The 25,370-nt window shown below is 42.4% G+C and overlaps 1 protein-coding gene across 1 annotated transcript in view; it reads left to right on the top strand.

Moving 5' to 3' along the window:
* The window catches only part of Arhgef28 (Rho guanine nucleotide exchange factor 28), a 122,498-nt gene that overhangs the window by 80,303 nt on the left and 16,825 nt on the right, over positions 1-25,370 (top strand). The window contains exons 24-27 of the mRNA XM_059276436.1: positions 2,328-2,366; positions 2,466-2,513; positions 7,947-8,432; positions 10,002-10,302. Of these exons, the coding sequence (XP_059132419.1) occupies positions 2,328-2,366; positions 2,466-2,513; positions 7,947-8,432; positions 10,002-10,302 (874 nt within the window). The remainder of the gene's footprint in view (positions 1-2,327; positions 2,367-2,465; positions 2,514-7,946; positions 8,433-10,001; positions 10,303-25,370) is intronic.

The raw sequence follows: 25,370 nt of genomic DNA on the forward strand, positions 1-25,370 counted from the left end.
AATTTCCACTTCGGGCCGGTCTTGCTTCTGTCCTGTATCAAGATCCTCCTCCACTCTTCACCCATATTCCACCTTCCTTTTGCAGACTCTGAATTCACATAGCCACATTTGGCTTGTGGCGAGGTGTTCCCAAATGCTGCTCTCGCTCTGACTCTGGAAACATGTAGGCTGCAACTCTCTCTGTAGAAATGGCATGCATCCAGCTTCCTATTAGCTTCAAGTGTATGCTTTTTCATAAGCAGGGGAGGAAATAGCACTGGGATTCTGGGAGGTGGGGAGTCGGCTGGAGAGTTTTTGCTTTGTCCAGCATTGATTTAACTCCATTACCAAGTATCGATGTGAATCAATGTGAGAATGTGGCACATGTGTATCAGAGATGCAACATTGTATGTTCATGATTTCCGGATAGGTGACATAGGCCAGAACCAAGTCTGGCTTACAGAATTTCACAGAAACGTCAGCTCAGATTTAGCATTCGTTTGCAAAGTTCAGAGGCCCAAGTTAATGTGTGAATGCAGACTTTTACTCTGCTTATTCTGGTTGTAAGCTTTTAAACTTCCTTGTCTTACAATGCTCCCCCTTCTCCATGAAGCCTGCCCTGTGTAGCTTTCAACTGCTCCTGGGATTTTAGGGAGGAAAAGAGAGTTTGCCAGTGGCAGATTAATTCTGCATAGAAAGTGGGTTGGCTCCTACCTGTGACTCAGTCACAGGAGGGTAGGTGAGATGGTATGTCCGGGTTTCTCTTTCTCTTAACCTCTGGAGCAGCTGACCCTTTATAAGGCCTTTTGAAATAAACTGAGATATAGGAGTGGGTCACTTGGCTAAAACTCCAAGCAAGCGTGTAATGGATGTCTTAACATTAGTGTCCTTAAGGTTAAAACAAATTTCTGAAAGAATTAAAAACAGTAACCCAAGGGTAGAAAGTCTCCTGCCCAATGATCAACTGTAGTTATGCAGTACAACCACCAGGTGGCAGGTGAACTCCATTAAAAAGATGATACCCACTTTCCTGTCTAACCCCCAAATCCAGTGGTTCTAGCTGTGAGCAACCAACTTAATCCAGTGCAGCATAATCCAACTCATTTCTATGTGTTCACTTCTTTATAGAGGATAATATTATAAATATTATGTCATGTTTACCACAAAAGCAGTGAACAGGCAAAGATGGGCCCAGAAGAACAGCAAGAACTTACCACCCAACTGGAATCCTGGTGTTTTCCAGACAGTGGGGCAGAGTTCTGCAGCACTGACATGTCATCTCCCTCTCCAGTCTTGTCTTTCCCTGTTAGAGGGGCTCCTTGGTGACAAAATCTTTAACTGGCAATATGGAGAAAAGGAGATTGGGCTAGCCCATCACTTGATTAAGCTCAGTGACGCAACAAAATGAAAGCTACTTGAGGACATCACCATGGCTGACTTTCTTTAGAGCTTAAAATGGCATGGGCTCAGGCAAACGCAAGCACCCTCCAGGAAACTGTAGGCTCCCAGAGGATAGGGAAGCGGATGATTTCCCATTCCGTAAACTGTGGAGTTTGTAGTATTGACTGCTCCTTACTTACTGAAGAGAAATGTGGGCAAGTACCACTTGTAGTCCTGTACTTGTTGAGTGTCCCTTCCATGCGAGACACCATTCTTAGGTTTGTAGATATAATTAATGCTCAATGCACAAAGCCTTACTGTTCATCAGTTTACTAATGAGAGAAGACAGACAATAAATAAACAAGTGCTTAATGCAATTAACTGGAAGCTCCCAGTATCTGCCTGTTCCCTAATGTTCAGTGGTGTGAACGTGACAAAGCCTGAGGCATGGGCTCCAGCCCCAAAGAGAAGATGGCCAGCCTCCTGTGGCTTCATTCATGGTTTTTTTGAGCTGGGTTGGTAATTCATTGAAGATCTGGAGGACCCTAAGCATTTTCCTGGGGCTGTCTCTCTTTAACTTGGACATCATGATTCTCCAACATTGAGATTGGGAGCTTGAGGCCCTGTGATGTTCCACGGCTTCCAGAGAGCCGTGTGGTAGCAGCCTGTCCCTGGGGATGAGTCAAGGGTTTGCTGAGTCTCGTCACTGGCATCTATGCCGTTTTAAGGGATGGTTGGGTAAAAGTTATCACACATCTCTAACATCGAGTTTGAATGAGTAAGACCTGCAAGGTCAAGGGGCTGTTTAATTCTCCAGGCATTTCTTCCTAGAAGAGACAGGCACTGTAGCTGAGGTCACTGTAGCTGAGGTAAGGGCATTTAGAGTGGGAAACTCATACATTAGGAGAACGTGATAGCTTTCAAAAGTTGCGTGGCTGTTCATTTTCTCATGTTTTTATGTATTTTAGGGGGAATATAGAAGTTTTCCGGGTTCCTCACAATCAGAGGTAAGCTTCACATGCTGTAAACGTATCCCATCCTTTCTCAATTTGTTGCTAAGGGAGGTTTTCAAGAATTTAACACATACAATCCTTTTTTCCCCCCAGATTATACAAGCCATACAGAACTTAACCCGTCTCCTCTATAGCCTTCAGGTAATGACTCTTCAGTAACCTTGACCTTGTGAATGTTTCTTTTAATGTACCCTGATGACCCAGACCTTAGAAATTAGAACACTGGAAAGGCCATAAGTGATCTTAGAAGAATGCCGACCCCTGAGGTGTAACTCCACCAGACCAGCTGAGCTCACCTGGTTTTGTAATCAGGAGGCAGCCCACCACCGCCACATTTTACCCTGTTCTTCTCAGAAACCATAAACCGGTTCCTGTCGCTCCAAAGAGAGCGATGAATCTGCTTGGGCCTGACACAATGAAATGCTTAGGTGAGTGCGGCATGACTTCACATTTTCTGCTGAAAACTGAAATTCTCACCTGAACTTGTGCTGTTTCCACATGTGGCCTTCAGCCTTTGTGACGAGCAGTGAAATAATTTGCACGCTTCTTCGCGCTTTGGTTTGCTCATCACTCAGTATTGATTGGGTGTCCTTTCTGCACTCAGCCCTGTGTGAAAGAATAACCTCACAAAAGCGAAGGGGCCAACAAGCCTCCTGCTAATCACTTGTTACCTTTTAAGGAAGGCATAAAAATCACCCTTGTATTGTGGGTTAGAAGACTGTAGGGTCCATCCCTCAGGGGATGCTCACTAAAGTGTACCCACAGTGCTTTGTGTCATGATTAGAAAATTTTAATGCTGTCAAGGCAATAGTTACAGTGTAGACATTTTTGAGAACAAAAATCAAATAAAGTGTCTTGTGGTTCTAAAGAGAGGATTGCTGTTGCCATGCTAGTTAAAGAAACAAAACTAATAAGACATTAGTTACCATGTTGTGTATATCCCTGTAGAATTTAGAGAGTTTCATGTTACTCACGGGCAACCCTCGTCTTTCTGTGGCAGCAATTACTCTACAGCGTGATTGTTAATGTGTGTATAGTATTTGGGTCTATAGAATTTATTCAGTTCCAATTATTTATACTTGTGTTATTAATAGCACAAAATGTCAATCTCCTCGTATTCTAATATCTTTAACCATATTTGAATGTCTCCTTAGGCTAAGTTACTCTAGATACCTTTTTGCGATTTTATTAAACTGCCAAAATTAATCAATCGTATCTTTTTTCTTTCTCTTTTTCCTTCCTTCCTCAATTTAAAAATGGAGCAAGATATCAGATTACTTTATTTGTGCAAATTTATTATTAAGACAAAACACATTCCCTCAGTTTTTCATTAGCCTTTCATAGTTCATATTTTGTACCACAGGACTGTTACAGGAAAACTAGGTCTAAAGTTGGAGTAGAAAACATAAAGCCCTGGCTGCATTCGATGTTTTCTTGCTTACATTTTGATGATAACAAATCTCTCTCTCTTGACCACTGTTGGTCTTACGCCCATTCTTGTTTCAGTCCCAGTACCGTTGTTTCAGTAATTAGAGCTTTGGATTACACCTGAGGACATGGTGACACTAGTTCCTCTTAGCCCTTTCCTATACAATTTGCACAGATCACTTTGCTAGATCACTTTGTCCAGTTTTCTACCTTCTACCAAGACCATTAGATTAAATTTGCACTATATTCATGAATTAAATGAAAGAAAAATTGTGCTTCTGCATAAATCAGATCCCTTGTATAAGAACAGGGCCAGTTGCCTCTTATTTTAGGTTGTGCAGGAAGCTTTATAATTGTCTTCATACAGGTACTATATAAATTTTAAAACATATGTTCATGCTTCTCCAATTATGGTTGTTGATAAAAAACAATACTGGTTTTTATTATCAGCCAACTCATTTAACTGTAGTTTTTGTTTTAATAAAATTTCCATGGATTCTCTGGAATGTTTCAGGCAGAACATTTGAAAAAAAATAGTACTATAACTATTCTTCAATAATTATATCAATTGCATTTTCTTGGCTTATTGCTTTCTTGCTTATTGATAGATACAGGGGTATCTCAACTTTTTGACACGGTGACATAGCACTGTCCTCTAAGAATGTGTTGGGCTGCATTCATAGCTCTCTGGAGACATATGTGGCACACAGGGCACAGGTTGGCTCTGCCTCCATCCGAAAATATGTTAACCCACAGTGGTAACAGTAAGCTTCTTGTCTTATTCATATTATGCGGGGATGCCTTTACCGTCTTATGTATGGTAGGTATGACGTAGATCATCTAGGAGGTCCATTTTTTCAGGTGAAACAAATAGGCTTCCTTTTAGATGTCTGCTGGGCAGCTTTGGCCTGAGAACGTACATTAAATTTTCAAGGGCTGGAGACATTGGCCATCCTGACTTGTGCTGCCTGAGTAAACTATGTAGGGTCATTTTGTTGTTGTTCTTTTCCTCTGAATACAGCCCTACGTGTATCTCTGGTTCAGAAGAATTCAGCAGCCTATTGACCTCAGTTCTGCAATATGTTAAGTCAGTGGTTCTCAACCTTTGGGTTGTGACCCCTTGGTGGGGCAGTTGGACAACCTGAGACCACCGGAAAACACAAATATTTACATTATGATTCATAACAGTAGCAAAATTAGAGTTCTGAAGTAGCAACAAAAAGAATTTTATGGTTGGAGGTCACCACAGCAGGAGGAACTGTATTAAAGGGTCACAGCATTAGGAAGATTGAGAACCACTGTGTTAAGTTGAATCCAAATGGGAAATATCAATGCTGCCAGTAGATCCCCTTCATCTAACTGAAGCTCTTGAGCTGGTCTTTGGCTATGGGGTGTGAAGCGTTTGCGTTTTGTGGCATGGTTCTCTCCTTAGGAGCTGAACTCTACCCCATTTCTGAAACATGAAAGTGACAGCTGGTTCCTATAGAAGACTTGGAGAAGTACAGACAGGCTGAAAAAGGAAGGGACGCAGATGATTCTACCCCAGCAGGCGGAATAAGAGTGAATTGAGAATTCCTAAACATAAATGTAACTTTAAAAGTGCAAATCAATAATCCCAGCACTTGGGAGGCAGAGCCAGGCGGATCTCTGTGAGTTCGAGGCCAGCCTGGTCTACCAAGTGAGTTCCAGGAGAGGCGCAAAGCTACACAGAGAAACCCTGTCTCGAAAAACCAAAAAAAAAAAAAAAAAAAAAAAAAAAAAAAATGCAAATCAATATCCAGCCTTCAAGTATGTTTGTGAGAGGGAAGAGAATGGCCTATCCCAGTCTCACACCGGCATGATAAATTCTTTATGGTTGCACTGAGATATCCTGATTGTAGTCCTTACACAAGAGCTAGTGCCTGTCAGTTTTGACATGCAAAATATTGGAGTTCGTTTGCTTTATAGTACCAATACCCTCAGGGTCTATTGGTGTTTAGTGGTGGTAGCGTCTACAGTGTGCTTTCCGGCCAGCAGAGTGCCAGTGCTTTGTCAATGCTAATTGTCCCTTATTTAAAGGCCACCATGGTTAGTACCCCATCTCCATGATGACCGTCCTTCTTATAAGAGCTCCTAAAGTCATTTCACAAGAATGACCATGAATTTATTCAATTAATTTTTGAATTTAAAAATGCAAATTTTATTGCAAAAGGCCCTAGTGAAGACATTTTTGAGTCTTATTCCAAAGTAAGTATGAATTTAAAATACCTAAGTTCATTAAGTTTCAGAAGTAGAGGAAAGTGCTGATCTCACAAAAATAACTGATGGTCAGAATTCCTTCTTCCCAGGGTGTGTGTTACCTGGGCAATTTAAAAATGTCTTAGGAAGGAAAACTTTGCACTTACCCTTAGGATGGTAATGATGTCTCATTCGGAGTCAAGCTATACACACATACGCAGTGTGTCTCTTCGCAATTGGTTCCTTCTCTACTTCTCTGCACTTTAAATGGGAACTTTTAAAATTAAAAGCTTCTGAGGGCATTCACAGTAGGTTGTCGTTGTTGTTGTTGTTGTTTTGGTTTCAGTAGCATCTTTCCAAGTCCTGGTAATTATTTCCTGTGATGTTGCCAAGCTTTTCATAGGGAGATACTAGAGTTCAAAACAACTTTTTTTTTTTTTTAATGTTTGGTCATGTCTGCTGGGATTTAGAGTATCTATTTTCCCCTATCCATTGCAGCCTCCTGTTAACAATCTAGTAAACAATGACTTTAAGCTTAGGTGTTTTTTGTTTTTGTTTTTTTTTTTTTTTTTTGTATGACCTTCTTGATCTAATGCAGAAACCTAGCAGTAGGGAGACTAGCTCTACCTACTTCCATAGCTCCTAAAACACAGCATTAACTGTGATTCTCGGGCATTATGTTATAAAAAGGCTATTTGCCAAAAGTCTCCAAATAGTTGACTTTTATTTTTATGTCTTCATGAAAGCAATATATAAAGCTCAAATAATTTCTGGTTTGGGACTCAAATAAAGGATACTACTGTGTTTATATAGATTCTTAAATTCCCACGAATGATTGACGGGGGACCTCAGAAGGAGAAGGAGAATAGAAGAGGAATTCAGTCTTGTGAATTTACAGACTAAATTTTTACCCAAAGGACTGACTTAAATACAACCCAACAACCAACAGCCAATCACTTCTCCAAAAGCAGGGATAAGAACAATCAATCCTCTGTAGCCGTGAGTTTTTCATCCTTGGATTTAACCAACCTTGGACTGAAAAGATGGAAAAATCAGTTCCAGAAAATTCAGGAAAGCAGTATGCTTTCAACCCTTTCTGTGTGGATGACGTGATGAATAGACGGCATATTAGATCTTACAAGCAATCCTGAGGCAACTTAAAGAATTTGAGTAGCAGGATATGGGTGGGTCATGTCTTATTACTAAGCCCTTTCAAAAAAGGACTTGAGCATCAACAGGTTGGGCATCCACTGGACTCATCAAACCAAACTTTCTTAGATACCAAATGCCAATGATACTGATTGTATGTATTATTTCTTTCCTGTATAATCCCCAAGTCATACCATTAGGAAATGTAGACAAACCTATTTGAAAGCTCAAAGTGTCTTTGGATCTAACTTGGAAAGGGGCAGGATATGACAGGAAAATAATCCAGCAAGCACTCTGTGTTTTAGATATATTTCTGACCAAGACGTAAACAGTCCATGAGCTTTGCTAACTTTGTGTCTTATTGACAAAGTACCCCAAGGAACAAGCTAGAAGAGGCTGAGTTGACATTGGCTCTTCGTTTCAGTATGTGGTTGTTTGGCGCCACTGCTCTGGGGAAGGCAGGACTTCATGGTGGGGGTACCAGGTAGAGCAGAATTACTCACCTCATGAGATCAGGATCCAAAAAAAGGAAAGGGCTGGGTCCCAGTATCCCCTTCCAGGACACACACACACACACACACACACACACACACACACACAGCTGACTCCTACAAAGCCATTCATTAGACCTGTCTCCTAAAGAAAGGTTCTGCCTTTTCTCGCTAGTTCCACAACTGACCACCAAGCCTTTACCCTTTGGGAGTCCTTTACCATCCCATGTGTAATTCAAGCCTGTACTTACTCATTTGGCCTCTTCTCCTTCCCCCTACCCTGCCCCAGGCTGCCTTGACCATCCAGGACAGCCACATTGAGATCCACAAGCTGGTCCTACAGCAGCGGGAGAGCTTGGCCACTAGCCACTCCTTCCGAGGTGGCCCCTTGCAGGACCAGGAGAAATCCCGCTACCTGGAGAAGCAGCGTGAGGAGTTGGCTAACATCCACAAACTTCAGCACCAGTTCCAGCAGGAGCAGCGGCGTTGGCACCGCACCTGCGACCAGCAGCAGCGTGAGCAGGAAGCCCAAGAGAGCTGGCTGCAAGCGCGGGAAAGAGAGTGCCAGTCACAAGAGGAGCTGTTGCTGCGCCACCGCAGTGAGCTGGACCACCAACTCCAGGAGTACCAGCAGAACCTCGAGCGGCTGCGGGAGGGCCAGCGGATGGTGGAGAGGGAGAGACAGAGGATGCATGCCCAGCAGGGTCTGCTGGGCCACTGCAAGCACAGTCGCCAGAGGAGCCTCCCCGCTGTCTTCTCTCCAGGGAGCAAGGAGGTATGCCTTAGCCCTGCATAGGCTGGGCTTACCCAAATATCTGTGGTGATATTGGTTCCCCAATATATTGTGCACACTAATAAACTTATCTGGGGTCAGAGAACAGAACAACCACTAGATACAGAGGCCAGAAAATGGTGGCACACACACCTTTAATCCTAGCATTCCAGAGGCAGAGATCTATTGTCTGGATCTCTGTGAATTCAAAGCCACACTGGAAACAGCCAGGCATGGTGACACATGCCTTTAATCCTAGGAAGTGATGGCAGGAAGCAGAAAGGTATATAAGGTGTGACCAGGAACTAGAGGCAGGTTAAGCTTTTAGGCTTTTGAGCAGCATAGTTCAGCTGAGATCCATTTGGATGAGGACTCAGAAGCTTCCAGTCTGAGGAAACAAGATCAGCTGAGGAATTGGCAAGGTGTGGTGGCTGTGGCTTGTTCTGCTTCTCTGATCTTCCAGCATTCACCCCAATACCTGGCTCCAGGTTTGTTTTTATTAATAAGACCTTTTAAGATTCATGTTATATTATCTGTGTTCCTGGTTCTTGTAGAAGAGCTCACAAGAGTGTGTCTCAGTTTGGAGATGAAACAAAACAAAACAACAAAAAAACCCAATAGTGTTTAGAATCAATTCATGGGTATCTTGACTTAAAAGATGGAAATTCTAAGGTCCTGGGTCTTTATTGGGACCTATGTGCTCTGAGGCACCCTTGCCTAAGGAAGGACCACAGAATGGAGTTGCCCCAATAAGATAAGGGTGGCTTTGACCTGGAGGCACATCCACTGTGAACATGCTAAGGACCCCCTTTAAATGAGCTGTTGTGAGAGACTAAGAGTATTTGATCATATTGTATGGCACATGTCTTCTTATAGATCATTGAGCTCTTCATGTATAAGCATTGAATTGAACAAATTCTGATGTAGAAAGCTTATTTGCTCTTTGTGAATTAGATATACTGAATTCAAAATCTATTTCACCATAAAGTTATCATGAGCTGCACTGATTAAGGACTGAATGGATAAAACCATTTGGAAGATTCCTGTTCTCTTCGCATCCTTTTTAACCTTGCTTGACAATTCCATTTGTCTGGGCAGATTTTCTAATACTTTGCATTGCATCTGTGTTTTTATTGATAGTGCATAGGGTTGTAAAAGTTAATAGGCTTATAAGAAAGAACTATGTTGCATCTGATTTCCCCTCCAAGTTGGCTAAATTACATTTATTGCAAATTCCTTGTGCATTGAAGGATATGTTTTGAAGCTTTTTTATATCGCAAAAGTGGAAACACTGCTTGCTTTGATTAAAATAAATGGAGACTCTCCAACGGTGCAGAACTCTGCTGTTTTCTAAAGTAAGAAAAACTGTGCATGGCGACTTGGAGGTCCTCGTTTTAGCTCATTGAAAGGGGTTTGGAGGAGAGCAAATGGCAGATTTCTTCCTCATCTCATTTTATTAAAACCTTGATTGCTAGAACAAGAGTTTTCAGGCATGTGGGTTAAATAAGTACTTTGTGAACTTGTTTAAGTTGCTAAAGAAATTATCGTATCTTTCTGTGCTTCTTTATACAGGTAATGGAACTTAATCGAGCTGAGAGTTTGTGCCATGAAAATTCATTTTTCATCAATGAAGCTTTAGTACGCATGTCACTTAACACTTCCAATAATAAACCAAATCCATCGGGTGTCCCATGGGACACTTACCCCCCAGGAGTATCTCATTTTGATTTGGTAAGGACTAGTGACAGTCAAACAGAACTGAAGATCGATGTTTCTCAGCCTCCAGATGTCAGCCATGAACTCTGGACAGCTACGGGAGCCGGCCATCAGATACCTGCTCTCCAAGAAAACAACAAGGATTCTTGTAAAAATGGTAATTAATTCTTTACACATCCTCTGTATGATGTCAGCTAGAAATTGGTTCTGTGAGTGATTGGTTCCTCGGTAGGGTGAACCAAAGTGAGCTTAGGTTGGGAATGAAGGTGGCCACAAGTTGGGGTTTTCCTTGGAAGGTCTGGGGACTCCCTCCACTCTTAAGTATCTGAGTAGATGATGCCATGTGGTAGGGCTTAGAGTATGCCATAGACATGACCAAGAGGGCTTTTAGGCCCATGGGCTAAATGGTGTCTACTTAAAATTGGTACACCTTGATATTAATTCTCCACTGTAGACCCTGCCACATCTTGATGTGTTTCTCAGTTGACGCTCAGAAATAAAAGGTACAGACAGGATTTGTGGTGGGACTTTATTGTCTATCAGGGCAATTTCCTGTAACATTAGTGAAATCTCCTGTTGTACTATTAAACACTCAGAATGAAACTGTTAACATCATTTGTCATTGTAAAAAAAGGTGTTGTCTCCCCATAAGTACCTCATAAGAACACAATTTGCTAACCCCATTAAAGCATTTGCCAAATACAAAGGAAGGGCAGCTAGGGTTTCCAACTCCATGTGAATCCAAATGATTGAAATCTCTGTCCATTTTGAATTGTTTTCTGCGGGATGGTAGGTAGGGAATTAGAAGAACTTGAAACCTCCCTACTGAAAAACAGATGGTATGCAATCGCATAAACAAATGGCTGGCCACATGGATATGAAATAAATCACCGACAGTGCAAGGTTTCAGAAACATAAAACAATCAGGAGTTATAGCAATCTTTAGAACTGGACACAGATTTGTTTCCGGACTTAACATATATTCTTGGTTTGTCAGTTGGGAGGATCATTTTTCAGCAACAGAAAGTTTTAAAGGCATTCGGTTCCTCCCAATTAGGGAGCAGTTACTCCGACGCTGCCTGTGAGTTGATTTATGACCAATCGAGGGAACTTTGAATCTTAGTCCTGCCTGATTCTTGACACTGCTTCCTCACTACTGTGACGTTCTCTGCGTGAGAATGAAATCGTTCGTCCAAACAGTGCTTTAAATTAAAAAAAAAAAATGTAAAAGTACAACGGAATACTTTGGATTAAAAAGTAAAAGGTCATACAAAACTTAGAAAATGGAAACCGCTCTCACGTCTTCCCTTGAAGTTCAGTCCCGTGGAGTCCAGGTTTTGGAATGCTGTTGCTGGGCACAGGCCGCCTGGCTGAGTTGGCTCAACCACTTGCTGGGCACAGTGTTGTATGTGCTCCTGTCTGTGTGGCTTTGTGCTGGCATTGGTATCATTCAAAAACTCCATTTGAGTCAAAGCACATTCAGCTTTTGTTTAGAAGTGTTACTCTTAATCGCCATGTATCTGCCATCATTCTCTGTCACCTCGGTCTTAACATCTTAAGTTTAACATTTGGCTGTGTGTTTACAGGAGACAGAAAATGTACCAAGGAAATAAAATAGTCACCAAGCCATTCTGTCTGCGTATAAAGTGCCAGCTAGAGTCATGCTGAGAAAATCGACTTTTGGCTTAAGAAATCAATCATATGTCCAGTATAGACCAAGGACACTCAGGGAGGACGGTCGATTTCAGTCTGAATCTCTCAGGAACATCCTGGGGTATAGAAAGTCGGGGTCAGAACATGTATGTTCACTGCTAGAGTTTTGCACAAGAGCCCTGTTTGTTGGTTTACTTTAGCACGAGAAGTAATTTCTGAAAGAGAAGAAAATCAAAGAATAGGAAGTGATAGGACAATGGAATGAAAATGTTTCATGGTTTTTTTTTTTTTTTTTTTTTTTTTGGAGGGGTGGTCAGGGCCAAATAAAATTACTCAAACCATTCCAAGCTTTCATAGCTCTGTGGCTTGAATATTGCACATTAGCTCCCGGTGGGGCCTTTAGCTAGGCTTCAGGCTTGCTCTTGTAGAAGGTGGGAGTGGAGGGGAATGGGCTGGCCGAAGCAAGCCACAGTGTACTGGGTGGTGTCAATGACGGCAAGCCGCAGGGTGCTCTGCTTCTGAGTCTTTGAGTGAGCACTGCAAAGGAGCCCTGAAGAGCACAGTTCTCTAGCTGTGTTTGCCTCTGGTGTCCTAGGCTGATATTTTTGTCAAATATGCCTTGAATGGTCGGGTAGCGGTGGCGCACGTCTTTAATCCCAGCACTCGGGAGGCAGAGGCAGGTGGATCTCCATGACTTTGAGACCAGCCTGGTCTACAGAGTGAGTTCCAGAACAGCCAAGACTACACAGAGAAACCCTGTCTAGAAAAACAAAACAAAAAAACAAAAATATGCCTTTAACCGTGGTTGATGAAAGCTGTACTGTTTTATTATAGCAGCCATTATTTCCAGAGGCACCTAAGAATGGTTTGCTCTCTTGTCTGATCCAATGCCGGGTTTGGATCCAGCTCAGATGAGAAAAATAAGGATTTCTGAAACAGGAGGACTGGTAGAAAAAAAAAATGTATGTGAATAAAATCCATGAATGTGTTTAGAAGTCGCCTGGACGGGAATTTCCGTTCTTTTCTTTTTTATTTTTCAATCAACCTTACCAAGACACTCCAGGTTCACCTTAGTTCTTGAATCATTCTCCACCACTATCCCCAGCAGTAACTGTGTGACCTGTCAGCTTGCAGGCCCCATACAGAGGTTCTCCATGGAGAAAAGCATTGAGCACCCCCAGCCACCAACAGGGTTCTGTGGTGACCTCCATAGTGGAGGGGAAACTCAGCAAGGCCAAACAACTTGTCCAAGGTCACATGGCTGGCAAAGCAAACCAGGAATCAAATACAATCGGACTGGCTCTGCAGCTCACATTCTCCTGAGAGCCATGCTGTACATTTAACAGAACTTGGAGGAGATGTGGAATAATACATCTTTATGTAATGCCTGGCAGGATACTCACAATTAAGGGCCAGGTTTTTGTTTTTGTTTATCCACCCCCACCCCCTTTTTAGTATTACCATTTGGAAACTATTTCTAAAGGTTTTGGATTTCTGTGGCCAAGTCTTTCTTGGGACCCAAACATCTTTGGATATCATAAACAGCCTGGAGCTTCAGTTACTTCCCAGGAGACACATTTTTTTTCAAGGATATTTGGTTTTCTAATATCTCATAATAACTCCATTTTGTGTCTAAATATTTAAGGTACCACCACAAAGCAGTTTGCTTTCTAGTTTTGGAAGCTGTTTCGTGAACAAAATTCTTGGATATTTGAATATTAAATCCAAATTGGCATTTGATTTTATGTATCGTGGAAGAAATGGCTGGTTTAAGGACTTTTTAGTCTTGCCCTCTTCTGAGGGGATTCCAGCCAAGACCACAAAAAGTCTGAATTTCTTTAAACAGTGAAGTCTCTGTGGGACAATTGCTGCGTAATTGGCCCTGTGAAATGCTCAACTGCATTACTGTTAAAGTCCCCCCTCCAAAAAAAGTCATTTTATTTTATTACTGTGATTTCTTCCCTCTCTGCTTTTAGAGTTCTAGAACTATGTATTGAACGCGTCTAGTTAGTGTCTATTATTTGCTTTTTCATCAGTCAGTGAAGAAAACATTTTATGGTGTGGAAGTCTGATATCTGCTTAGTCTTTCCTTTTATTTATATTTTAAAAAATACCTCAGTCCTCTACTTTCAGATTACCTAAAATGTTCTCTTTGATGACATTAAAGAGGTATTACTTTGTTATATGTAAAATAAAATGCAGCTTGGGTCAATTAAAATTATTATTATTGTGCATATGTGTATCGCGTGTGTGTGTGTGTGTGTGTGTGTGTGAGTGTGTGTGTGTGTGTGTGTGTGTGCGCGCGCGTGCGCGCGCGCATGCACGCATGCACAGATTTGTGGATGCCATGCACATGTGTGAAGGTCAGGGAACAACTTTTGGGAGTCACTTCTCTCCTTCCACCTTGTTGAGACAGGGTCTTTCTTCTTGTTACTGCCATGTTGTGTACTGCAGGCTAGCTGGTCTGTGAATTTCTGGACAGTTTTCCCCTCTCTGCCTCCCACCCTGCTTTTAAGAGTGCTGGATTTCACATTTCACATTCAAACCACCACAACCAGTTTTGTTTTGTTTGGGTTTTGGTTTTTTGAGACAGGGTTTCTCTATGTAACAATCCTGGCTGTCATGGAACTTGCTTTGTAGCCCAGGCTGGCCTCGAACTCACAGAGATCTGCCTGCTTCTGCCTCCCGAGTGCTGGGATTAAAGGCGTGCGCCACTACAGCAGTGGTTTTTTTTTTTTTTTAACATGGGTTTCAAGGATCAAACTCAAGTCATCAAGGCTATATGGCGAGCCTTTTTATTCACTGAGACACCTCACTGGCCCATATTTTTTTATGATAATTTTATAGATATTGAACAAAAGAGTAACTTTTGTTATTTATAAGAGGTTTAAAGCCCAGGCTAACTTCAAACTCCCTATATAGCCAAAGATGACCTTGAACTTCCCATCGTCCTGCCTCTACCTCCCAAGTGCTGGGCTTAGAGGCGTGTGCCACCACGTGTTTAGTTGATGGTGTGGAGGATTGAGCGCAGGACTCCATTCATGCTAGGCAAGCACTCTCCTGGCTGAACTGTAAGAGTAACTTCATTGTTTAGGTTCCAAAGGAATTTTTCTTTCATTACATATTAGAACTTGATGCCCAGCAAAACATTTTCAAACTTAGGGGTACTATATTCAGAATACCTAATCTCGGTCATGTGGTGTTATTTCTTTTTCTTTTCATTTGAACAAATATAGATAGGTGTGTCAAGCTTTTCAATGACAGACGTTTTAAGCATAACTATTTGGAAATGAAAAACTCTGCTATAGTTCTCAGTAACAGTCTTCAAACAGTTGAGAATCTGGTAATTGCCAATGTTTAAAAACTATTCTAGAATTCAGAAATTGGCACCTTATTTGTGTAGTCTGAATGGAAAGAGGCTGTGCCAGAGACCTTCAGGCTATTTCCCATAAAACTGAAATTCGCCTTAGGCTCCCTCAACTCCAGTTGACAAAGGGGCATTTGAAGTCAGGGTTGTTTAAGTTTTCAAGGGCTGCCAAGCCAAGTACCTCAGACTCGGTGGCTTCAACAGCAGAAACTGACTCCCTCAGAGCTCTGGAGACTGGAGCCCAGCATCAGCGTGCCGGAGAGCTTGGCTTCTGTGGCCATCTCTCTCCCTCACTGGTCGTCTCCTCCATGTGTACTGACAGGATGTCCCCTCTGTGCCTGTCCAAGCTCTAACCAACTCTCCTTACAAAGACATCGGTTATGTAGTACGTCAGAGCCTAAGCGAACAACCACTTTTAACACACCTCTTTAATGGCCATATCTCCAGGTACATCAAGGAACCAGGGGTTATGCGTAAACTTTTAGAGAGCGTACTTAAGCCCTTACCAGGGAATGAAATGATGATTTACTCCCTAACATAGTTTTAGATGTCATGAAAGCTTTGCTTTTGATTTTAACCTATTGAAGTTGAACTATAATTTACCTACTTGGTTGGGTTTTTTTTTACTTGGTTAGGGCAGTGGATTGAACTTTGTTAAGAAAATGACATTAAGTTCTGATAAATATCATCTATCTTTATAAACATAGGTCTTTGTGTTATCAAGCCAGTATCAATACATAGGGTGTAGGGCAGCAAATCTTGACTCTGCAGGCTTATTTCCTGTCTACTTAAATTTAAGGTTGGAAATACTGAGTCTGTAAGTTCCTTTCCTACTCAGCCTACATTAGAAATTTAAGCTATGCTTGCCAGCCTAGACCTTCATTAAATGGCTTTAGGAATTGGAGCTTTCTCTTTGATTGGTGGATATTAGCTGTCTAAGGTGTGCACTGTTTAAATGAAACAACAACGAAGGAGTTAAAACATTCATTTATAGTCCAGATAGATCTATAGGCGTTTGAAGAAGTCAAAATTCAGAAACCCGGCAGGCAGTTCTGAAACATGTCGCTGTAGGCAACTCTGAGGAAGCCACGCTATTGCTTGTTTTTAGTAACCCACTTCATAACGGAAATGTAAAGAGCGGATCTCAAAGGCTCCGTTTCATAGATGATTGACTCTAGCCTTTGCAGATTTTGTACCAGGAAAAGGAAACATGACATTTGCTGGTAGAGCCTGGTGAGCTGCAAGTGCTTCTGCCAACTTCCTGATTGCATATTCTCTGGGGGCAGGTTTGCTACCGGAGCCAACTGGGCCTGGGCCATCCAGCCTTAACACATGGAGCCCAGTTCACAGCAGGAGAGCACAACCAGTAGGTGGGTGGATTGGAGGCAGGAAGCCAGCCTGGTGCCTGCTGTTCACGCCTCTCTCATCCCCCAGGTTTCAGCTTGGGTTGGCCAAGCTGCTCAGGGGGAAAGTCCAGTAAGTGCAGAGGTGAGGCTCGCTCTTGGGTCAGCCTTAGCTTTAAAAAGGAAAGCAAAATGAAAACAAAAAAAAAAAAAGGTGTGTGTGTGTATATATGTGTGGCCTCTGGGCCACATTCTGACTTTTCTAGAATGGTCAAAGTGATTAGCAGTTGGATTTGGAAGGAAAGTTGTCCATAACCATTTATGTATTAAATATCCCTGAAAGATAAAGTGCACTTCCATTGATCACAGTGATTTGTAGGGCAGTGACTCAGCCCCAAATAAGGAAGCATTACCCTTCCCAGGTATTAGATTCTGGGCACTATCTCCTCTCTCACCCCAACCACCAAGGTTCTGTTGTTAGAATGGGTTAAAATGTGGTGGGTTCAACTGAGAATTATTTTAACTTTGCCTAAGAAAAATATGGCCACCTGGTTAGGAGGTAGCAAGCCTTTCTTAAAGAGTCATGTAGTAAATACTCAAACCAGGCAGTTATTTTGAACCATTGGATCTTCAATGCAAATAACCAACCCTGCCTTTGTAGCTGGAGTGTAGCCGTAGATAGTATGTAAAGAATAGCTGTGTTCCACTATAAAGCCACTGATTAGACAGGTAGCTTCACGGCTGGAGAGATGGCTCAGTGGTTGAGGGCGTGTATTGCTCTTGGATAGGACCACGGTTCAGTTCCCAGCACTGTGCCTGGCAGTTCACAACCTCCTGGGACTCCAGCTCCAGGGCATCCGTGCCCTCCTCTAGACTTCGTGGGTACCTGCACTCATGTTTTTACATACCTCCATGAATCAATCCAGAGATTGATTTCCAAACTTCCCCCCACCTTCTGCTTGAGTTGAAGGATGAGGAAGATTAAACCCCGTTAGCTTTAGAATGTTTATCCAAATTAACTCACCTTTGGGTCAACCAGTTCACCTGGATGAATTAACAATGTAATATTGTATGGCATTTTGTGCTATTCAAATTACATTTGAATTCATGATCTCATTTGCTGTCTTGTGAGATCATGTTCACTCTCTCTGCTTCTCAAATAAGGCAGCTTTGTCTTTCATTTTCAGTGAAAAGATGAATTCATATATCTATATATAGTTAATATATATGATAGAGTCCAAGGTTTATGGGTTAAAACTTGGACAGACTCTCCACCCCTAAACTGCCATTTCCCTAGTCCTGTATGGTGTTGACTGGACCATGACCTAACTGTGAGCCTACTAGAAGTAAGGTATTTGGATGGGATGTGTTGCCAGAAGGACAGTTACCATAGCTGGCATTTCCACATGGTTGGTACCCTTGTGTCAGAGTTTCTTGCTGCCTGTGATCAATACAGATTTCTCCACCAAGAAATGTGATTTGAATCAGGATTAGAAAGAAATCACTAGCCTGTATCTCTAACAGTTTCTTTGGATGTTTTTGGAGTGATCAGCCTGACCCAATGTGTCATTGCCCCCCTGACCTGGAGCTTGTAGTTGGAAGACTTGAGTTCAAACCGTGACTCTAGTGCCTGCTGTTAGAGTTGGGATCCTTCTGCTGCATGATCTCAAAGTCTTACTTTCCCCATCTATACAAAAGCTTAGGACTTAGCGTGTCTGGAGATCTAAAGCACCTTAGCACTGCTCCTACATTCTGGAAATGATCTGTTCGAATTGAGATTCAGAGATAGCCTGCTAATATCATGAATCTGTCTCCCAACAGGCATTGGAAGACTAACAGCTTCAAATATGATGAAGGAAATATTAAAAAATGGTTTTAAAAAAACCCTCAAGTTGTACACACGATAAAGAGACAACTGTCCATGTCAGTCTCATAAGAAGTACTTTAAAAATATTCTTACTGATTATTTCAGAATTTCATGTAATGGGTTTTAGTCGTATTTACCCTCAACTCCTCACCCACACCCAACTTCATGTCCTAAGTAGTGTATCATCAGAATTGTCTTCCACGGGAAGCCCCAAAATACAAGAATTTGTTCCTTTTTGTTTGTTTAGAGTAGAAAAATGCCATTAACCAACCACATTTCTAGACCTAAGTGTGAGCAGGGAAATGTAGGACACCCTGACAATTAGAATGAACATTCAATTTTCAACAGAAGGCCACTCTGCCTATAGATTACCCAAGCCTCAATGGGTGCATCCCATAAATACATCCCCAGAACAAACTTCCAGTCAGATGTTAGTTTCCTGAATGGGAAAGAAAATGCCAGACACAGGATCTGAAGGAGATGGATATAAACCACATCTCACCTTCGGTTTCAAAATTCTGACGGTTGTCTCCTGGAGACTGACTCGCTTGAGACAGCGAATCCCTGTTAGTCCTGGGAAAATGGACAAAAATCGAACTCCACATTCACCAGGAAGCAGCTCCTGTTCACACTTATAATTTGAACTGGTTACATGCGCAATGCTTTTTGTAATAGCTGCATCATGTGGGGGGAACTTCTTCCCAGGTACCACACCCAGTATATAGTGTGTAATGGGTGTCTGATAAATAGTTCGGAATGAATCGAGGCCCAAACTCACCACTCCTCATCCTCTTCCTTCTTTCCCTCTCCTCCTCTTCCTCCTCCTCGCCCTCCCCCATCATCTTTCCTCCTCCCCCTTTCAAATAAGGCAAGTACATTAAACTATATGTTCCTGAATTTATGGTTTCACTTTTTAAAAAAAAAATAACTGGCCGGGCGGTGGTGGCGCACGCCTTTAATCCCAGCACTCGGGAGGCAGAGCCAGGCGGATCTCTGTGAGTTCGAGGCCAGCCTGGGCTACCAAGTGAGTCCCAGGAAAGGCGCAAAGCTACACAGAGAAACCATGTCTCGGGAAAAAAAAAAAAAAAAAACAAACCTGATTACACTACTGTGTATCAGTTTGGTGTATTTCCACACAATACTAGAGAACGTATCTTTATATTAGTAATTTTTTTCCCACTGAGGACATTGTACATGTAACTGCCACATGGCCTTATGTAGCAAATGGAAATAAGTTAAAATGTGTTTTCCATAAAATACTTGAAGTTAGCTGAGTCTCGTGGACTCCATCCATTGCTGTCATTTGGGAAGGAGATACATAAACAACTCACCATGTAATTATTCCATCAGAGACAGTTTGTCAGCTTATCTGGTCACTGGGGCCTTTTTAAAATTTTTTTTACATAAAATATCTTAAACATCAATATATTAAGCATGGGTGGCTAGCTGAGCATCAGTGAGACACTTTCTTAAGCTCGTTTTCTTCGGCTAAATCCTATTTAACAGTCCAGTGTCTCTCCCCGGGCAAAACAATTAGGGTTTGTTTAGCTAAATACACTCCCAGAGTGTGAACTAACTTCTCTGGCACGACCTTCCACTTGTCAGCCTTAAAATACTGCCTGAAATATCCCATATTTATCATAGCCGTCTGCAGCAAGTATGCTGTCGTCTTTAGAAGTATATCCCCTCGCCTTGCCAGACTGAAACACATTTCACGTTCTTACCCCTCCACTTTTTAGACACAGCTGGCCAAGGAGGGGAGAAATGATTCTGATCAGTGCCTGGGCCAGACAATAAATCAGCCTGTGAAGATGTTAATTTGCCATAATAAATCACTAAGGAGTCTCCTTGGCTAATGGGTCAGATATCCATTCTTTTTTGTATATAATGTTATTAATTCAATTTAATTTGATATGTTAATGTTCGGTTGGAAGATTTACCTAGAGAAAATTGTAGGCGCCCAACGTTTCACAATAGGTAAGATAGAAGAGTGAGCCTTTCTTTGCACAATTACATAGTAAGGCTGTTCAAATTCTAAGTATTCTTTTTTTCCCATTTTTTTTGGTGTGTGTGTACATGTGTATTCATGTGGTGTGCAAGCCTGTGTGTATACGGTGCACATGCATGTATGCATGCACACATGCAGAGGCCAGAGGTTGAAGTTAGATGTCTTCTTCTGTTACTCTCCACCGTATTTGTAAATGTATCTCAATGAGACCGAGGCTCACTATTTCAGCTTGGTTGATTTGCCAGTAAGCTCTGGGCATTCTCCTGTCTCCCCCTAAGACCCACAGCACTGGGATCACAGTACGTACCACTACACCTGGCTTTTACATGGGTCTTGGGGACTTAAATTCAGGTCCTCATGCTTAAATGACTAGCACCTTACCTACTGATCCATCTCCTTAGCCCCCCGAATAGAAATACCTTTTCTGCCATTGCTCTCTGCCCACATTTCCTTCCTAAAACATAGCAAGCTGGAAGCCTGTGTTGAGTATAGACCCCGGGTGTGTGTGTGTGTGTGTGTATGTGTGTGTGTGTGTGTGTGTGTGTGTGTGTGATGTGATGGTGTCCCTAAGGCTCTGCTTCCCTGGTGACAGTGGCTCATTTTCTTTCCCTAACGTGGTGCTCTAAGGCTTTTGGAAGAAACACTTACAAGCAAAGCCCTGGCAGAGTTTTAATTTTCTCTAATGACTTGCTTCCTCCCAGTGATCTTGGCACCCTGTGCAGCGATTTGCCATCAATTAATCACACGGAATGGTGTAATGCTGCAGCAAGGGCATTGCCCTCTATGAGTCTCATAAATCTACCAGAAACAAACAACAGGAATTGCGTGCTTAAGGCTCTTCATGCAAAACTTCAAATGAGGAGGCGCTTTTATGCTGTTTGCTAATATGTCCTAGGAAGCCTGGATGCTTTCCGGTGGATTCTGAGTTTTGAAGTTCCAACGTCTCCGAGACAATTGGACGAAGTTCTTGCTATGGGAATCCACCTCTTGTGCACTGGTGTTTATATAGAGTGTAGGAAATCTTCACTCTTCTGGATAACTGGAAGGAGAGTGTGCCTTTGTGTTTTTCCCTGAATTCAGGGCCATCGTGCTCAACTGCAAGAGACCGTATTTTAAGAGTTTCTGATAGGAATGACTCAGAAGGGATGTTGCTTCCACCCTGGGAATCCATGACATTTGCAGATGGTAGGATATGGGGTAGTGTGATGCTAGAAGTCATGGAGCTTTCACAATATGTCGCTTTGCCAGGCGCTTCTGGGATCTGTGTTCGGAATCTTAAGCCTGTCTCCTTGTCACTTCAGATGTATGCTTATAGTTAGCTGCTTAGCTCTGATGGATTTCTCCTCCTAATTTTAGCATAGTAAATATGAATCTATTTAATATTAAAATTCCATGAGCCTAAACCCTGAGGCGTACATACACTGTGTCTTTATAAAGGTTCTTATGGTTCTGTCTTGAGGATATTCTTGCAACAAGAATATATGCATGCCTGGCATCTCTTCCATCTGATTAGAATTGAACCCCCTTTATAGAAGCTAAAGGTTTTCAAAGCTGGTTCACTTCCAATGAGTGGATTGAAGGTCTGGCTTGGAATGGATTTATTCCTACCAAAAAAGTTGTGATAGCTTGTCCAGGTTGGCAAGATCATTACAAATGGAGCCCATCCTCTATTTTTAGTATCTTGATGCTTCTGTTCAACTGGAATCCTAAAATACCTACAGTTTTCCTTTTACATATGCAAAATACCTGTCATCAACTTGTAGACCAGAGAGGAGGGGAAAAAAGTGTGGTGATCATTTCATCCAAAATGTGATGGTCCGTTAGTAAGCATGTAGTAACGGAGTCACATTTTGTATAGGCTCCAGTGTGAGAAAGTGGACTTGCCTACTGATGTCCCCTGAGGTCTGTGGCCTGGAACCATGGCCACCATGAGAGTGTGGTCATCCTACAAAGGGATGTTTCGCCATTTTTGTAGGGTACTCCACTTGCTACCTACACAATTATGTTTGTGTATCTGGTTTGAAAGATTGATTTTATTTTTTACTTATGTGTATAGATAAATGTGGGGGGTTTGTTTTATAGTGACCTGACACATTCTAGAATCACTGGGAAGAGGGACTCATAAATGAGAAAACGCTTCCAAAAGACTGGTCTGTGAGCAAGCCTGGAGTGTACTTTCTTGATTACTGATTAAAGTGGGAGGGCCCAGCCTATGGTGGGTGGGGCCGTCGCTGGGCTGGTGGTCCTAGGTGCTATAAGAAAGCAGGTTAAGCAAGACAATGAGGAGCAAGGCATTTGGTAGCACTCCTCCATGGTCTCTGTGTCAGCTCCTGAGTGTGGTTTCTGTCCTGATTTCCTTTGATGATGGACTGTGATGTGGAAGTGTAAGCAAAATAAACCCTGTCCTCCCCAAGTTGCTTATGGTCATAGTGTTTCATCACAGCAATAGTAACCCTAAGACTCTGTGTGTGTGTGTGTGTGTGTGTGTGTGTGTGTGTGTGTGTGTGTGTGTGTGTTTATGAGTGCAGTGTTCACAGAGCCACCTAGTGTGGCTGCTAAGAACTAAACTCCAGTCCTCTGAAAGAGCAGCGAACAATGTTAATTGTTGACCCATCTCTACAGCCTGTTTTTAAACATATCTGATGCTCAGTCTGAGGTAAACTCAGATTTAATTTCTGTCAGTTCCTCTATTCTGAGCTAGCTTTGAGTCGGTTACTTTAATGGACAAGAAGGAAAAGCCCAAAATGTCTGTTGTCTGAGCTGGGAGCAAACACTACTGGGAAAATACACATTAAAAGTCGTCACTTTGGGTGGACAAGATGGCTCAGTGGTTAAAAGCATTTGTTTTGCAAGCCTGGTGATCTGAGCTCAATCCAGGGATCACACATGAAGGTGGGAAGAGAGGAAAAAACTCTATAAATGTCCTCTGACCTCCACACATGTGCTGTGGTATGTATCTCTCCTCCTGACATCAGGTGTGCACACATATCCAATAATAGTAACAATTAAATAACAAGTTTTAAGTAGAAGTTATTGCACTGTGGTAGTTTCTATGATTCTTGGTAAAATATAGAAGGATTATCTATTTCAAATGTTCCTGCCAGTACATTAAAATATTTCCTCTTCATATCTGTCAGATGACAGATGTAGACATTTGGATAAGGAGATATAATAGATGGATCTGCCAGATTCAGTCTCTCCCTACAGCTTAAAAGACCCAGTAACCATCTCATTACCCTGTTGATAGGATGGGATCATTACCCTACTGATAGGGTGGCGCCATGGCGAGATTCTTGTTTTCAGAAATCAAGGTGTGCTTACCATAAAATTTCTATCCTATTAGACAGACAGACTACTTCTGGGATGGTTATTTTCAGGTTTTTTTCAGTGAGATCGTTGGTTAACCTGGTGATGGGTATGGTTCGGGAAAATTTCACAAGTGCCTTACAGAGGCTTTGATTAAATGGCTTCATCAACACTAGCCTGGAAAAAAGCAGCAGTTGAAACTTCACTAAGGATTCTGTGCATTTGGGGCTAGAATGTTGAAGAACGTTAATCAGACTTGCCATGTTCCCGGGAGGGGAGCAAGGGTTGTGATTTTTTCTCTACCATCCAGAGACGAGCAAGCGTGGAGGGTGCTGCCCCATGTCTGTGGTCAGGTTTGAGCAGGCATCAGCCAACGCCCTTTTCAGTGTAGTGAAACGTTGGTGCATTTATTGCTGTCTCCCCGGTTTGCAAGGGTGAGCAAGTGAACGTGTGGGGGAGGGTGCACTTGACTTGTATTGGGCAGTGGAGGTGGCAGATTGTCACAGTGATTACGTCAGAGGCCCTGGGACTCATGCCTGGGTTCAGGTTCCAACGCAGTCACTTATCTCTGAAATTTTAAACGAGTGTTTGAAATTATTTGGTGTGTCTCAGATTTCTCACGCTCCTGATACTATCTTCTCTGTGGGTGGTATAAGGAGTCCACAAGGCAATGCATGAAAAAGTCTTAGGATTTAGTAGCATTTAATAAACATCTCTGGTGCTGTTACTTCTTGTGGTGAGAGTGGTCTGAGTTCTGAGGAGGCACACCTGATCACTGGAGCCACTGGCCTGCTTCCACAATGCTCTCTGGTGATGGGAAATGCCACTTGTGTCCCATTGGGGTGAAGCCATTACACCTTTAATAATGTTCCACAACCTGACTGGCTGGCTGTTATTAGGTATCATGTGAAATTTTTTTTAAGTTCCCACGACAATATTGGGAAATGTTGAGGGGATGACAGGAAGGTTTTGTACGCTTCTGTTGTGTTCACATGCTCTGTGACATTTCCAAAGTGCCACTTCCCAAGCCCATAACCACAGCACCTTCCTTTTTTTTTTTCTTTCTTTTTTTTTTTTTTTTTTGACATCTTTTGGAAAATACTGATGTCACTGGATGTTGAAATCAACTCCTTGCATGTGGCACACCCTACAAATACAGCCCCCCTCCCCTTCCCTTGGGAACATTGAAATCCAAATGACACATCTCAGCACAATTTGCCACAGGGGTTGTGTTTTGAAACCTAAACCATGCCCAGTGAGCTTCGGATGGCGCTTTATTTACGACACCCCATGCCAGGCCATACTGCGGATGCGTCAGGGGTTGGTGTCCTATCCTCTTAGGGTTTGTCTGGGTCAGCCTTATGGACTTATTCAAGCCCTCTGTGTGTGGACGTTGGTCACGTCTGAGAAAGCACAGGAAGCTATGCTTGCCCTAAGGCAGAACCCGGCTTCTAGTCGCACAGGTTCACAAACCTTCAACCTTCTTTACCCAATGGTCCAGTCATGGTATTTTGGTTCATTTCTGATGTACCTATGAGTCATCCATTCCCACTGCCATGAGGGTCCCCTCTGCCTTATACTTCAACCTCGTCATCCCTCCTCCTCTTCCAGAAATACCCAGGGCCATTTTCTCCCATGGGTCTGTCCAGATGCCCTCAGCTGGGGTCAGGAGCCTCTCTCG

The sequence above is a fragment of the Peromyscus eremicus genome, chromosome 11 (assembly GCF_949786415.1).
Source record: "Peromyscus eremicus chromosome 11, PerEre_H2_v1, whole genome shotgun sequence".
NCBI lineage: Eukaryota > Metazoa > Chordata > Mammalia > Rodentia > Cricetidae > Peromyscus > Peromyscus eremicus.